At 46.5% G+C, this 17,063-nt stretch overlaps 1 protein-coding gene across 2 annotated transcripts in view; it reads left to right on the top strand.

Annotated features, from left to right (window-relative positions):
• The first annotated feature begins 266 nt into the window (after positions 1-266).
• Positions 267-17,063, top strand: part of LOC142563837 (uncharacterized) — a 57,107-nt gene continuing 40,310 nt past the window's right edge. The window contains exon 1 of one of the 2 annotated variants that reach the window (XM_075674492.1): positions 267-723. Coding sequence is in view for 1 of the 2 variants with exons in the window: in XM_075674491.1 (XP_075530606.1) it covers positions 439-723 (285 nt within the window). In the remaining variant the exon portion in view is untranslated. The remainder of the gene's footprint in view (positions 724-17,063) is intronic. The other variant, XM_075674491.1, reaches the window with a different exon arrangement.

The raw sequence follows: 17,063 nt of genomic DNA, 5'->3' as shown, positions 1-17,063 counted from the left end.
CGCTGCAAAATCTCAGTCTACATCACGATGCTCCAAATGCTTGTGGATGACAAACTCAAATCTCAAAGGCCACGTATTTGCATGCTGGACCTGGCGGAAACGATTGCGGGAGGCGGGTGAAGGAACAAAAGATTACAAATAGATAGGAAGAGTGATAGAGTGCAACGTATGTATATAATACTTTATTAGGACAAGCAGGCTATATTACTATTCGTCTCTGGTCTGCTTCTAATGGAACGACCGTGGGAACGACAATAAACATTATCATCATCAGCATTAGCCGCACAACGCAGGATGCGTCTGTACTTATCAGGGAGAAAAGAAACGAATTGCGCAAGGTTTATGCGTCTACAGGTGGTTTATGATCATTGCCCGCTATTAGAAGTTTGAAGTTTCCGCAAAACAATTGAAACGACGTCGACGGATGCGCCGTGCCTCATGGCTTTTCAAACCCAGCGGTTAGCTGTTTTCGGATTTTCACAGGAGCTGGACTGGAGACCTTTGTTCTTCGCCGAGCCCATTCCGGCGCACAGAATATGCGACGGATGTGGTTTGCTGCCCAGACTGACCGCCTTTCTGCCGTGTCGTCATGTACTGTGCAGTACCTGCTACGAGCAGTGCGTGGTCGGCGACGAACACTCCTGCCCACTCGACGGTGACGCTTTTCTTGATGAAGACGTTCAGTGGGGAGATTTCCCTTTGGAGAACTTGCTCAAGCGGAAGGTAAGAAGCAAGTTCAGTTTAATGAAGAGCTGCGGAAAACAAACTGGACGTGCGAGTTTAGGAATACCAATCCTTTTTTACTACCAACACAGTATCGTGCACCAAGCAAAAATGAAACTAACGTCGCCTAATCAAGACAGTTACGCCCGGAACTATATTCCACTGCGCAAGGATATTGCCTCTGTACACCTCCGTACGTTGTGCTGCTAGCACGGTGTAGATTATGATAAGAGGTGCGTGAACGGCGCCCGTCCCAGCATAGGGAGGGGGGGGGGGGGCGAGGAGTTATGGAGTCGCCATCTGTCGGAAGCGCCCTCCTTGCGTAGTATGAGGGATCACGCGGCGCGCTCCTCATAGGTTTCGCTTACGGCGCTCAATAAAAACACCACGCGGCAGCCCTCCTGAACATTTATGTAGGTACTCTCAAAACGAGGGTAGTTTTTGATTGTCGATATAATAATCTTGGGCAAACTGAAAGCACAGAATCGTTTACAGACGCCATCTCTATACGAATACGTACAGTGAACGCCACGGCGCGCGATCGCCGCGATGCAGTGTCGCGAACCGGCTTCTTGCGTGTAAGCTAGGCAAAAACCGAGAGTAAACTATGTGAAATATAATGGAAAAGGATAGAAAGTTGGCCAAGTTGGTACGGTAACATGATCTTGGACTGTAGCACATAGTGACAGACTCCTGACTCGTCCTGTCTGCTTCTAGTCTGTATCTGTGTCACTTCGCGCTGCAGTCCAAGATCATATGTGAAATATGTTCTCATAGTGGGTTGTCTGTATAACCAAATGGAGCATAACAGAATGAAGCCTCAATGCAGCGATCGCAAGGTTTCACAGCGACCGACTGCGCGTCTGCATGCATGTCCGTGCACAATGTTTTGTTTTCGCTGTGAGTACGTTTTCGCACCGTGCCATGAGCTTTAATTAGGCCGCAGCATATGAGCATTTGACAGTACACAAGCAACCATTGTTGCGTGGACGAACTACCCCATGAAAAAACTATTACATTACTACCATGGATAGCCCACGATAGCGTGGGCTATCAGAACTGTTCAAAAATTATTTCTTTATCGAGACTTCGATGCCTAGCTACGGCGACTGTGATGTGCCGTCGCGCCGATTCAATCTTTTTTGTCTTCTAAATTCTTGGACATTTCAATATTATTTCTCAAGTTGCGTCACGCTGTATGTTTATTGGTCTTCTCAGCGTGCAATTTCCTTCTGCTTCTTTTTCGTAGTCCAGTGCATTAATTCATAACACAAACATGACCATATGCTATGCCTTTTTTTCATGTGCGTCCTACCGCTCCCTTTCCTTTCCAGTGAACTTGCCAGTATCTAGCATCAACAAATTCATAGACCAAACAGTCATGGCATTAGCTGGGCGGCGGGCGAGCGTCTCAGTGCGCGTTTTCTGCTACTCACCGAACATCGCAGTCCCGGCGTCGTAGCAAAAATCTTCCTTATGTCTGTGCTTGCTGCATACCCGAGTTGCAACTGATGGCTGTCTGCCGGTTCTAAGTTTCGCCAGCCAAGCTTCACGCAGCCCCTTGTCCTGCGTCTACGTGTGAATAAGGCTCACACCTGGCTCCGTTGCGTACAGCCAGAACTGCGGCACCGAACAGTAGCCTACCATGCTGCACGCCTCCAAAGGCAGCCACTACATATTATAGTACTTTCAAATGTTGTCAAGCAGACACCCAAGGTGGTAAAGCCTCATCACTTAATCAGAACCGCAGTGCAGCTGGGACTTTAAACTTTCGTTTTCAGCTCGCTTCGGTGCTTCCGCAGCAGCCGACGCGGCCGCTGTGTCCACGTGATCCCTCATGCCACGTCACGCCGACGGTGGCGCCAGCTTTTCCACTGGTGGAGCTTGCCCCCCAATACCAGTTTTGCGTGCGCTTCAAGCAGTTTCCGTAAGATGGCGCGCCCGTGTTGGGGCAGGTATCAGATAAGATATCTGCCCAGAGCTCGATTTAAGCATCTCTGGCTTCCTTGAAGCCCTTGGGTTCAGCGAGAGCAGGGAGAAAGTAAACATTTTCGCAGTAGAGATTAGTAAGCGGCGATTGGAATATTGGTGGAAGTTGGTGAAACGATAAATAGAGGGGTACAAAAACAAAGTTCACAACAGGGGTTCAGAAAGTTTGGTTGCAGGAATTCTTCGTGGATTTTTTTCCCTTTCTTTTTTTTCTTTAACATAGGTAGGACATTAGGCAATATAATAAGAGCTTGGTGGCACAACCCACCATCCCGTTCCAAACAAGACTCTCATAGCATCGATCCATCCAGAAATCAGGAAAGAAACAATTTATGATAACTCAGAGGGAAGCTCTTTACTTTTTGAAGCAAGATCAGCATGCCTTAGAACACGCATTTATAAAGCGAGATACAAGGAAGACGAAGCATGTGCTTGCTGCAGCTAAGCTAGGGAAACGATGGAACATGTTTTATTAGAATGTGAATATATATACCCAGTGAAATCGAGGGTTCGACGGAAGCCCGTCTGGTCGGGATGAAGCATGAAGCAGTAAAACGATAGACATCGACCAAAAGAAGTATTAAACAGGATTAAATCTAAAAGATGTTTCGGCTTCCTTACGAAAGCCTTGTTCACAATGGCCCACTGTGAACAAGGCTTCTGTAGGGAAACTGAAACATCTTTTAGACTTAATCTTTTTTAGTACTTCTTTTGGTCGGTGTCCATCGTTTTACTGCTTCATATCTACCCAGTGGTCAATTTAGGCCCCTCTGGCCTCCTTGAAGCCCTCGGGTTCAGCGAGAGCATGGGGAAGTAAACATGTCCGCAGTAGAGATTAGTAAGAGGCCATTGGAATATTGGTGAAAGTTGGTTAAACGATAAGCAGCAGGGGTACAAAAACAAAGTTCACAATAGGGGTTCAAAAAGTTTGGTTATGGGAATTCATAGTGTTTTTTTTTCTTTTCTTTCTTTTCTTCTTTAACATAGGTAGGACATTAGGTAATATACTAAGAGCTTGGTGGCGCAACTTACCATGCTGTTACAAAGAGGACTCTCATAGCATCCATCCATTAGGGAGCCTACATACACGACCCGCCCGTATGTAGGCTCTTTAGGGACCATTGACGAACGAGTACAGTGTAAGATGAAAGAGTGAATGCGGAGCGGGAGATGGAAGACGTGAGCCCCGAATGGCAGAGACCAATAAGTGTGGCCCCTTCAGTGACGCATGCGGGAAACTGGTGTCATCCGTGTCTGCCTGACTGCTCGTTTTGTACTATCGTCTGTTTACGTCAGCTCTCACTCGCGCTTGTTTCATTTCGTCTCATTCACGCTTGTTTCGATTGTCGTGGTGAGAAAGAAACAAGTGAACAGGTTCACAAAACGATTAATACCACAAGAAACTGTGCAAAAGCAACACGTGTATCAGCACAAAGCACAGAAGTACTCGCAACTGTGTGTGACAAACACGAACGATGATGTGATGTCAATGTGGCTTCACACTTTAGAAGGAGCTGGTGGCACCGAACATATTGCGCCGCGCCGCCCCTTTGAGGATGGCTGATAGAAACAACCTCCTGAAAGCACTAAATGACGAGGGACCTGGAGTGAGACTCTCCACAATAACAGCATACTACCAAGAGGTGTACAGAAAGATCTCGTGCTTGGCATTCACTGATGATATTGTGCTTCTGGCTGAGTCGGCAGCAGACCTGCAGGACCTCCTAGATATCTTCTCTCGAGTTGCGGCTGAGGACTGCCTCAAGTTCAACGCAGAAAAATTGCAATGGATGAGCCTAAACAAAAAATCTGAAGGATTGACACTTGGGAAGGAAATTCTATAACAAAGACAGCAACTTATAAGTATCTTGGGATTGAAATATCAGACAAAAAGACTCCCTCGGAAAACAAGCTGATTCGATAATAAAAGAACCGAACCGTCTAAAAGGTCGAGTATGGCACCTATTTCGACACTCGTGCAACCCTTATTCAATTGGTCGCACACTGTGGAAAACACTCGCAGTCCCAGCAACAACATACGCAACTGACGCACTAACATACTCGACACAGACAATAAAATGCCCAAACCGGTACCAGAACGAACTTGGACGATGGCTGCTGGGGGAAGCATCTTCACAGCCAATGCTGCAATAACAGGCAAAATGGGCTGGTCACCGTTTGAAATTCGAGAAGCAAGGTCAAGATTACAATACATGGGTAGGTTGAAATTTATGGCTGCAGCCAATTACAGCCGCCGAATATACTTACACATGCAGTATAAGGGCATTAAGACCCTCTGGGTGCAACGACTCTCCTCTACCGAAACAAAATCCAGCCTAAAGCCAAAGCGCCAGGAAACCAAACGTGAAAGCGAATGGAGTAAAGTGAACGAATTGATAACACAGACAAGCACAGACATCTGGTGCACAGCGACCACAAAGAAAAACAGTCTATCGTGCTATGCGAAACAAACGAACCTGGCAGTAAACCATACTACAGGGGGTACAGACCGAGCGCACTATTTTTCCAAGCTCGCACAGGATCTTTGGCCACTCAACGACAACAACCTGAATAGTTCGACTCGGACCCTTCATGTAGTTTGTGCGGTGCCCCCGAAGAAACAGTTGCCCATGTGTTGCAGGTCTGCCCACGCCTGCATGATAAACCCCGAACACCGCCAAGTTTGACTGAACTATTGGGCCTATCCGGTCAAATAGATGAGGCACAAATCGATCGGATCCAGTCAACGAAGAGCCTATTGCTGCGGTGGGAATGGCTCTGTAGACAAACCGAAAGCAGACCGGCTGGATTAAGGCCTAACACACCCCCTTTGGAAACAGCGTGCACTGGCACGCCACCTCTTGAACACCGATGCACAGACGATGGCTGCGAAGTGTGCAGAGTGGAGCCCAGCCAGATCCACCCACGCGGTGGTAGGCAAAGCGTTGGTTGCAAGCTATGAGACGCCACACACGTGCTGCCATGCCACTCCATTGGCGACACCAAACTTTTCTTGGCTCGTCTTGGTGCGGCGCTGTCTGCAAAACTGGTGAATGAAAGGGGGGAGTGCTCATAGATAGTTCTGCGAAATTGTGGTGAAACTCTACAGTGCACGAGCAAAAAAAAACCAGAGTGAACTGTGAGAGACGGCAAAAGACTATTTTTCCTGTGGCGCTTAAAACGCCTGCCCTGTGTTAAAAGGGACTAGGAACAAACTTACTTACTAAACACACGCAAGTTGTTGATGCGCCCTCATCACGACGAGGTGCCGCCGTTCGCACACCTCATAATATTCCTATAATGTGGATGTTAGTTACTTATGAAATAGGGTATATGTCATGCATGGGCTGAGTGTGCAGATCGGAGCTAAATTTAGCCTCTTTCACGTCAGAGTGGCATAGCTCGGCAGTTTGTTTGTCGATCCGATCGGGAGTGGTCACCATAGAGTTTCTAAATAAATACCCTCGAGGGAAATGTGTCGCTAGTGTCTGTGGGGGTTCTGAGCTTTGCCTCAACCTACATGAGAATGATGGGAAGTACAGGCTTCGGTTTGACTTCAATCTTTAGACTAGTGGTGTTTGCTTGCGGTGCAGTAAATGAAGCTATACTCAGAGATTATCGTGTAAAATCAAATTTTATTTCTTCGGCATGTTATATAATCTACAACAGATTACATAAACTTTGTGTGACTGAGATTTAAGCACGGTTTACAACCAGGGCACACCAGGGTATGCATTCTTCGGCAATTCTGTTCCCGATTTAGCGCCAAAGAATACTTTATTATTTTTACAACAGTAATAACAACTGTGCATGTACTTATATAAAATACTCAGGAATTATTTGTGGAAATAAAATTTTTGTAATGGGAGAAAGTGTTGCGCCTTTGAAAGGAATGCTACCCGGGTCGTCTGCTACAACGCCTGTTCGCTGCGATCGCGAGACTTTTCTTGCAGATGACAGGCACTTACAAACTCTCTCGCTCTTCTGAAAGGTTGTGTCGGCTGTCAAGATTGCTAACTGTATTCAAGCACTTTTAAGCACATCTGCTGCAATGCTAGCTAGGACACTTGTGACCTCCTGCAAGCATGCTTCATTATATGTTATATTGACGTACCGTTTCTGAAGCGTGCGCCAGCAGCTGTTGTGGCGTGGCTTTATGCTTGCTCATTTTGTGACGGCAGACTACAGCCAGGAAGCAGCAACCACCAAGTTTCTGTTCTCAAATGTCCTGAAACACATATTTCAATGAGCACATAAACGAGCAATGTGCAATGAAGCCCTCGATGAAATTTGATTGTCGAGCCACTATGAGTACAACTGTGTATGTCATGCATCAGTTTTTTGCCCATCTGACGTTTCATAAAGCATGTAATGCTACAGCGCCAACCTAACACATTTAAGAAACCAAGGTAAAAAAAGGTCAAAACAAGTTCTTTCAACATTCACGATGCCGTCGCTTTCTCTTCAGGGCTTCAACACCACACCGCTACACAAACATCGTCTCAGCCGCTGGCACACCGTGCTATCGCCACTTTGAGCCGCAGAACAAAGGCAGAGAGCTTTGCATTGCACTGTCCCACTGTGGTTTACAGCAATTGTGCTTGGAGCGAAACCAAAGCTGCCAAAAAAGACCTGTAGACTAGTTTGCCAGTCAACAGAGTACCAATCCGTACCTTGGACTTCCCATCATTCCCATGATGGTTGAGTGATCGCAGCGCCAGATTTTTCTCTAGCTATAGTTATATGAAACTCTACGGTGGCCACTTTTGAGAGCGCTCACTTGGCAGTTTGTGCGAAAACATCAGCCACGTCCACACACTGTTCAAGCTACGTGGAAGCTAGATCCTGTCGCGGCATCAAGCAAGCACATGGATGCTTCGAATTTACGTTGTAAATTTACATTGTTGTCCGGTATACATTTATGTGCCCGTAAAGAAATTCCAAACATACCACAAGGCCACTGTTATAACCAAGGTGCAGTAGATCTACCTTTACTATGCTGTCATTGCCAGTGGAAATGGGTTTGATGCCATCGTTATGATAATTTATTGGCACCCTCTTTGAAAAGGGGTGGTGAAAAATAGTCACCCAGCCTGCTTGAGTTAATCAGGTATGCTATGCATGCTTTCATTCTAGCACTCCTGTATACATCTTAAAATTTTTTTCTCTTCCTCAAAACTTCTATATCGACCTTGTGCTGCTGCATATGCCTGTAACGTCTGCATATGCCATCTCTTCCCTATAACTGCTTGTTTACCACCACCTGTCTCTTGCTTATTTCTGCTCCTGAGTGGTTGATGCTTCCATTCACTTTACATACAAGTTGTTCTGGATCGTGTACATTACCTACGGGTTTCACTGGGTGAATACCTTTGCATTCCGTTAGGATGTGCTGAGTTGTCTCCAGACTTTTGCTGCAGCAGACATATGCTTATATGTTGCAAATATTTGCTCCGGTATGTTTTGACCTTAGGTAACCAGCTCGATCCTCTAATAGCAGGGCACTCCCCTTCGTGTTACAGTACAGATTTTTCTAATTTCTGTCTTGTTATTTTTGTAAATCTCCATCCTTTTCATCCAATGTGCTGTGCAGGTTTCCCTCATGACGACTCCTGGTTGTCTGTTCACGCTTTCATTTACCCTGTACTTGTGGGCCATCTCTCTTGACCTCTTCCTCCATTCCGTGTCCACGCCTTTCAGGTACAGATACTTGTGCACTTTACCCACCCATTTATTTTCAATCGTGTTTCTGAGTCTTTCTCCAAACTATGCTCTGCAGTAGAGCCTCAACCCATATCACACTGCACTGCCTCATTTTTGGGCTTACCGTGGTCTCCTGAATACAACTGGCCGAGCAGTTTTTCGCTAACTTCCAACCCCGACATATCCTATTCTATGTACAGAATGACATTTGCAAATATTAGCGCTGGCACCATTACTCTTTTTCAGATTCCGCGCACCATCTTATATACGGGGTGTCTACCAACCGGGTAAACCAGGAATTTTCAGGGAACTTGAACAGTCTGGGAAAACTCTGGGAACTTGTGCTTCTATCAGGGAATGTTAGCTGTAACTTTATTGAAAGGGAACGAAAATAGTGTTGATGCTGGCTCCAGTAACAGAAGAATCACAACGAATCGTCACTGACGCCGTGTCATCGGCACAAGGTATTGCCAGAGTAGTTAACGATTGATTTTCCAGATGCCCCATTTTTCGGATGTGCCTGATAATTCGCACAGCTTTGCGGCACCACCACATACTCATTATAGTCAATGTGTATTGCCCTGACTGCAGGTCTGAAATGGCATTAATCAAAGCCACCTACGCCGCCATTTTGATTAGTCGCCGCCTCAAACCGGCACTATAGTCGGATACAACTTTAGAAAAAAGGGGGCGTTTACACCTCCGAGGCAGATGCACACGAGCATCTACCAATGGGCGCGCACTCTGCTCTGACGTCATGCACCGGACGGCCAGTGACCCCGCCGTCTGAGAAGATGGCCGCCCGGGCTTCGAACTGGGCCAAGTCGCGTCAGCTGTGCGCGTCAGCGCCTCGTCACAGTGAACTCCCGAACTGTTTGTGATTGTCTATCATGCTGGAAATATTAATGCGAGCTTACGATGCGGCATTTGTGCCGTGTGCGTTTATCCTAAGCCGTAATCAGGCGAAGAAACATTTCAGCGAGCATCGCTGACGCTGCGCTATGCTTTGCCTGAAAACAGGATCCCACGGTGACCGCTGCAAACACACATCCTGCCTGTTTGTTCCATGTCATTTTTATTTTGCTCCGGAGTGAAGTTATGCCGAGAAAAGTTTGCCAAAGTTTGGTGCCTACTGTCAGCGGCTGGTGGGTTCGTGTACTGTGTCGCTGCATTTCTCGTCGGGCGGGGTGAAGTGATGGAGGAAAACCATTCTCAGGAGAAATAAGAAAAGTGTGCGTGCATGAAACAAACCTATGAGCGCCTCAACAGAAAATATTTGCATAAAAAAGCCTCCAGCACAATGATTTGTCACCGTTAACTTAGCGTGAACGATCATTGTCAGCAGTGAGAGAGCCGAGCGTCTAATGGCGGTGTTCAAGCGTTGTGTAGCACCGTTGATCGATTGCTTTCCACCAGTGCTCACCGCGTGTGCAAGCTGTAAAATGCATGCTGTGGCACTTTCACGCATAAGTTGTGTTGTCAGCGCTCGATATGGTTTCCCACAACATAGCTTTGCGCTGCTTTTCGATTCTTATGAAATTCCCTAGACAGTGTTAAGGGAGCGGTTAAAAAAAAAACATACGAGAAGGTAGGCACAGCAGCTTGTGAACCCGCTCCTCTAATACCTCTACCCGCGTGTGTTTGTAAATGTGTGTGTTTTCTTGCGTTTGTCAATTTCTTTTATTTCCCGCATTTCTTTATATTTGAGTTTTTCTTAGTTTTCGCATTTTTGTGTGAATACGTGCTTACTTCCATGCGTGTTCGCGTTTACTTTTATTTCTGTCCTTTTATTTTATATTAGCATTTGTTTTTTCTAGTTTTCTTTCAGCAAAGTCTTTACTCGAGTAAAACTCTTGATTATGCTTGAATTAGTAAAGGCAAGGCACAGAAGACCAGGCCTCAAGAAGAACACAGTCGACAAGACAGGAGGTGCCGGTCCTGTCGTTTGTGTTCGTCTTGAGTCCTGGTCTTCTGCACCTTGCCTTTACTAATTCAAAGTCTTTACACATTTTCATTAACCAATCTCATTCAAAGCACTAACACCTGTACACTGCAGGGCTGGCCTATTCCACCTCATTAAAACCTTTCTCACTGGTCTACCTCGTCTTCTCAATCTGCCTACTCGCTGTGTTTTCTGTCCTTGCTTCATGTGTTGTTGCTTCAATGTGACTAACCGACTTGCTCAAAACAAGTTTTGATCGCCTATGAAAACAGAAAGGTTTAAAGATACATTTTCTTAAAAGCGTCATGTGGGTTGCACAGTAACTTTGCCTCTTACCTCTGTTCATGTTTATGCATCAGTGCATGTGGCAGCTCGCCAGAAGTGCACATGAAAGGCTGCATATTGCGAAACAACGCCTTGCTATGCTGTTGCATTTTTCACGCATTCAGTCTTAGTGAACAGACGGTTTTGCTGCCCATCACATATGATGGTAAAAATTTTCAACACGAATGACATTGTGCAGTGGGGTCTCATTTCCTGTCTGACGCTTTCTTCGTTGCAAAGCCATTTTTCAGTGAATGGAGCCCAGCAAAGCAGGGCACTGAGAGCTTTTGCAACTTTTACCATTCATTACTTCACAAATGTCATTGTCTGAACCTGGCCGTCGATCGCTATGCGATATCTTGTGAATTAAATAATTGCCTCAATAAAACACATTCAACTGCACTCAGCATTTTTTAGCACAAACAATGCTAGCATAGCTATTCAGGGTGAATAATTGTGCTTACATTGGTGTTACTTGCCCGGTCAGACAAACAAATACAACAATGGCTGCGGCATGACTGTGATTTGATGTGCAGACTGCAAACAGTGCCTTTCAAGCGTGCCCTCGACTACTGCTATTAATAGCTACTCAAATGAGTTTTCTCGGCCTCACTAAGCTAATGATGTTTGATAATTATTCTCTTATTCGCAGTACTTGCCTGGGCCAGATAACCAAAATAAACAATGCCACCACATGAATGTGTGTTTGCATGCAAGCTGCCAACAGTGGCTGTCATTTTCATGTTGATTGTTGCCGTTTCACGAAAAGTGGCGACGGCTTGACTGCGCTTTGACGTGCAGACTGCTAATGGTGCCTTTCAATGGTGGCCTCGACTACTGCTATTAATAGTTACCCGAATGAGTATTTTGGGCTTCACTAAGCTAATGATGTTTGATAATTGTTCTCTTCTCCGTATTACTTGCCTGAGCCATATAACCAAAATAAAGAATGCGACCGCATGAATGTGCTTTTGCATGCAAACTGCTAAAAGCGCCAGGCAATTTCGCATTGACTAGTGCTGTTTCACCTACAATGGCTATGACATGGCTGCGCTTTGAAGTGCCGATGCTAAAGGTGCCTTTCAAGCGTGCCCCGATGACTGTTATTTCATCACAAGGCCCATCATGCTCGTAGGTGGCTGCCCAATAGAGTATTTTGGGCCTTCTGACATTGACATTATTCTTCTCAACGGGCTGGAAAAAACAGTAGGGGCAGCACAACTGCACGCAAAGCACAATGTGCTTTGGCGTGCAGGCTGCAAAGAGTGGCTGTCAATTTCACGTTGACTACTGCTTTTTCTTGTGAAGCTGGGCAGTGGCTGCCCGAATGAGCATGTTGGGCCCCACATAGTTATTCAGGGTTAATAACTGTATTTGAATTCAGATTTTCCAGCATTTCAGCACGTTTCCATGCCTATACTTATACTGAGCACAATCTGTGCAGGACGTTGCTTTTTCAGAATTAGGCTTCCAATAAAAGGAATATGTCACCAAATGAACTGCTTATTTATTTGAGAGGTCACGGGAGAATGCTTGGCTGCTGTGCTGCTGTGCTTGACGCACAGTGCACCGCTTTAGTGATGGGAGATCCATTGTTGCGTGTGCCGAGGTATGTGTGGCCAGCAGAAGTTCTGGACCCCAGTTCACACAGAGTCAGAGACGGTGAGCGCTTTCTCCGCGAAGAATTCTTTATACAAGGTTTACATGTTGTCGTCGTTATCAGGAGAGAGACCAAAAGAGCAGCTTCAAGCTGCTTAAATAACACCCCTCAGTCCCCAGATTCCCCAGACAGTCCCTAAGGACGAAACACTGTCAAGAGAGAGAGGGTCCGGGCAGCCTCCGTGGTCCTAACGCCGCTTTCGGTGGCCGGCGCTTCCTCGAACCGCGCTGCGGCGTCGGGTCGATCTGGCGGTCGGTCGGAATGGTGCGCCGGGGAAGTTTTATGGCCCGCATAGGACAAAAGGAACCAACTGCAAGGCACGGGGTCGAAACACAGCCTTCCTTTGGAAACCGTACCAAGCACAGCGAGAGTCGTTCGTGGTGCGGGCACCGTCGGACAAAGGAGGGGGGGGGTTGCATTGCTGCCGGTACAGGGAGGGGCAGAATAGCAGTCCGTGATCCGGTGGCTGCTTCCGTCGTGGACGCCGTGCAGCCGCGAGGAAACCCGAGCCGTGCACGTAGTCGTGTGCCCGAAGCAGGCACCATGCGGGGATGAATGCTGCCTCCACGGTCGACACACCATAGCACTGGCCTTCCGACAGGTAAAGCCCAGGGCACAAATATAACACCATATACGCTTCGCGAACTTGTTAGTGATCTTCTCGACCGTCGGTATCTCGTTGCGGCGAAAGAAATCGTGCACACGACCTCGGCGCGCACAACGTGTCATACTTCGTGCGGCATCTTGTTTTCTCCGCATTTCGCGGGCGCATTCGCGAGGGCGTCGACAGTTTGCCACCCGAAATATGCGAAGCTTTGACCTCCCTCCTCACCTTGAACACTGTGCTTTCGCTGACACCGAGCATCTTGAGTTTGTAATGGTTGCGATAAATGCATTGTTTTATATAAGTACTTGTTCAATAGCAACTGATTTATTTGAAGCTCGGAACAGGAGTAGTAAATGTGCCGTGTACATGTAAACAAGCGCAAAAGCCATGCAGAGCTGCTCTTTCTACTTTTGTCACTTGTAATGAAGCTAAAGAGCAGACGACGGGCAGCATTGTGAATGGCACGGGGTTATTTTTCTGTCGCGATCCGGCATGTGCTGGTAGCACATGAGAGCTCTACTAAACCAGTCATCAACATACAAAAGTATTTATTTATACCGAGAATTGCGCGATTCAGAAGCACGATTTTTTGAGCGTGATTATTTTAGTCGCGGAGGTCATCGAACGTCGCGCTTCGGTCATCTGGGCGGCGCCTCCCCTTTTTTCTAAAGTTGTATCCGACTACACATAGTTTGTCTCGTAACTCGGCGACTTGGCAGAGTGTTCGAAGACTGAGCGGATGAGGACACCTTGGCAAAAGAACTACTGTTATGTAGTGGGTTGCATAACCGTATACAGTAGATTGAAAGGTCAGGCCAAGCTCTCGCTCTTCGGGGTCCTTGATGATGAAGAAAGGCGACACTTGCGGGAGCTCAATCTTCACCGCACCGATCGGCCCTTTGGAAGTCGCCGACTACATTTGTGAGCTGCACTTTGATGCAAAGTACATACTGAAGCATTATGTGCTTATCATCGAAGGCCAGAAAGTATCTACACAGCGTGGAAAGCCTGCTCTTCGGTCTGATGCGGTACCCACAATCTTTTGCCGTATTTTCCGGAGTATCTCTACGAGCAGCCTACACCTGAGCTGCCTATGCGAAAGAGAACGGCCTCATATGCAACAGATGAAGGGCGGTCATGAAAGAGAACGCTCCCGCTCTCAATTGAACCGTCATTCAGATTGGAGGCATGTGATAACGGAAACCTGCGCAAGCTCGAAGACATAGACAACCGATTACATGCTTTCTAATCCAGCAAATATAAACAATGTTTTGCTTTATTCACCCAGGGGATCTGGAAAACCAACTACATCTCAGGCGTATGGCGCATAAAAGTAGGGAAGAAAACGGCTATTCTTCAAAACACACAATTGCAATAAAATGTGCTCCACGTAATGAATAATGTCACCCACATGCTCCCTAAATGTCAAATTGCTGCCGTTATTAGTGCATCGGGGAAATTTTGTTAGCATTCAATATATCGCCTTGAGAAAGCAAGAAAATAAAGGTTTACCAATATTTATTTAACCCCTAATTATGCCACACAGTTCATTTATTCCTGTACCTCATCCCATTACTGCCCATGATCCCCATTTCTTCTGAATATTAGCTCTGCATTTAGTTATCTCATGGCACAGTGAAACACGCACATAAGGTTTAAAAAGGAAGGCAAACTGCAAACGCGATCCATCTGACTGCGTGGCTCCGGCTAATCCAGGCACGGTGATCCTCGAACGCAATTGCAACGCTGCGCTCGACCGCGGCCGTGCGTCTGTGCCTCCGCCGCGCGCGGGGGCGTGGCGTCCAGAAGAAGGCGATGGTGGCGCCATCTGGATTTTCAATAAAAAATGCCTTTGCGCGGAGCGCTCGTTGGACCCACTCTACAAATCTAGTACACTCTACCGGCTCTCTCGCACGCAGATCCGCTGGCAGCCGTAGCCACCACCGCGGCAACGTTAGGCCTAGCTGCTTCTACGTTCGCTATTAAGCTTCTTGTCGTGCGGTGCCGTGTTTTTCATTGAAGGAATTCGCCGCTGTCAGTAATGGCACCGACTCCGCCTTTGTAATTCTCGCGATTGGCTTCGAAGCTTGCAGAGCACAGTGCGTTGCGTAATGCCAATCTCCGAAAGTTATCTTCGCTTCTGTACAGCAGTGTTACGCGGTGAAGCATAACAAGCGTGGGAAGGGGCAATTGTCACGTTAATAATAATAATATATGGGGTTTTATGTGCCAAAACCACTTTCTGATTATGAGGCACGCCGTAGTGGAGGACTCCGGAAATTTTGACCACCTGGGGTTCTTTAACGTGCACCTAAATCTAAGCACACGGGTGTTTTCGCATTTCGCCCCCATCGAAATGCGGCCGCCGTGGCCGGGATTCGATCCCGCGACCTCGTGCTCAGCAGCCTAACACCATAGCCACTGAGCAACCACGGCGGGTTAATTGTCATGTTGCACAGTATGTATTCCTTAATTATACACGCGTGCACCCCCGTCTCCTGTCACAGGACGAGTACCGATATGCCTAATAAATGTACTGGCAGGCCTTAAGAGCTTTTTCGGACGTGCCTGTGGAAATTTTAGCACTCAAGGGCAGTTAAAGGCATGCACTAATTTTTGTTCGAACTGCCCGATTTTTCGGGTGTTTTTGCGACTCTTAGGGAGTCCGATAAATCGGGCGTTGACTATACAACTGGTCATCGGATGCTTCAAATGATCCATAGGGTGAACGAGTGGCAGAAGGAGGATGAGAACAGAAGCGATCGACGCACTGAGGAATTAACGGGAAAGGAAGCATGCCGCCGCCTCCTTGAAGGAGCTCGAGCTCAAAAAACAAAGTGCTGGCTGACGCCGAGATGCAGGTCCAAACATCCTCATCCAAACAAACTCTTTAAAGCAGTGAAACCCAACACTGAGATGTGTGTGGGCTGAGAGCATGTCAGGACAGTTGAGGTTGACTTCCCAGCTGCTGATAGAGAATCTTAGTTGTGACAAAGTTCAGGCCTCATACCGATGAGCTTGCTATCACTTGATAGAAATAGCTCATATTTAAAATATTTACTTATGTATGCATCTCCTTTTCATTCGCATTTGAAAACGTTCGACTCAATTTGTATTGGGCTTTACCATTTTTTTCGCTGTGCATTTTACTAACACTTTCCTTCTGTTTTCTTTTTAAATAAAATAGATGTTACTCCTTACTATTCAAACTGGATTGAGTAATTTTTTTGTTTCAACATGCTTCTAGAGAGTGACAGCATCGGGCAACGTGGTGTCAGCCTGTCTTGACATAAAACAATGTTCTGGCTCATTCAGCGAATTTTGCAAAGGTGCTCAGTGAAAACCTGGAAACTCGGGGAATTTGGAAATGTTAACTTGGTAGACACCATATATATATATATATATATATATATATATATATATATATATATATATATATATATATATATATATATATATATATATCGTAGCCTCAAAGTTCTTTATGTTTAGTATTGCTTCATTCCGCCTCCCCTTTATGTATAGATGCGATAATCGTGGCGGGCCTTTCAGTCAGTTTTTTTTTTCATGTATGTGTACGCCGAGGTATTTATACTGCTTGCAATGGATATGACTTGCTATTCAATATATACCACGTCATTACTTGTCTCCCGATTTCTACGTGCTAAACTTAAAGGGCCCCTCAACAGGTCTGGCCATTTTGAGCTGACAAGCGCATTGCGCACAATGCGCACTAAAGATCGTGTCTGCTGAGTATTACATCGCTGCGTGACACGGAAAGAGCTCAAATTTCAAACCGAATGCCATTTGCTCTTCTCCTCACCGGAGCTGCACTCCCAAGCCAGAGGCTGACATATACGTACCAGTGCTGCCCGGGAAATTTGATCTTGGGCGCGTTTTATATAGGCATAAAACCAAGCATATACTAGCGTGAATATTGTACCCATATTTTTTGACGAGTACAAGAATCCGTGTGGGGAACGATTCTGGAAGAAATTGAATCTTGTTTTAACGGTGGAGCGACCATGGCGCCACTTGCCAGCTCCGAGGGCTCGCCGTGTGGGCATAGCGGTTATTCTGGCCTCCATGATATAGGGGCCTCTCTGATAGGAAGT

Source organism: Dermacentor variabilis, chromosome 11 (genome assembly GCF_050947875.1).
Source record: "Dermacentor variabilis isolate Ectoservices chromosome 11, ASM5094787v1, whole genome shotgun sequence".
NCBI lineage: Eukaryota > Metazoa > Arthropoda > Arachnida > Ixodida > Ixodidae > Dermacentor > Dermacentor variabilis.
This window is presented reverse-complemented; position numbering and strand designations above follow the sequence as displayed.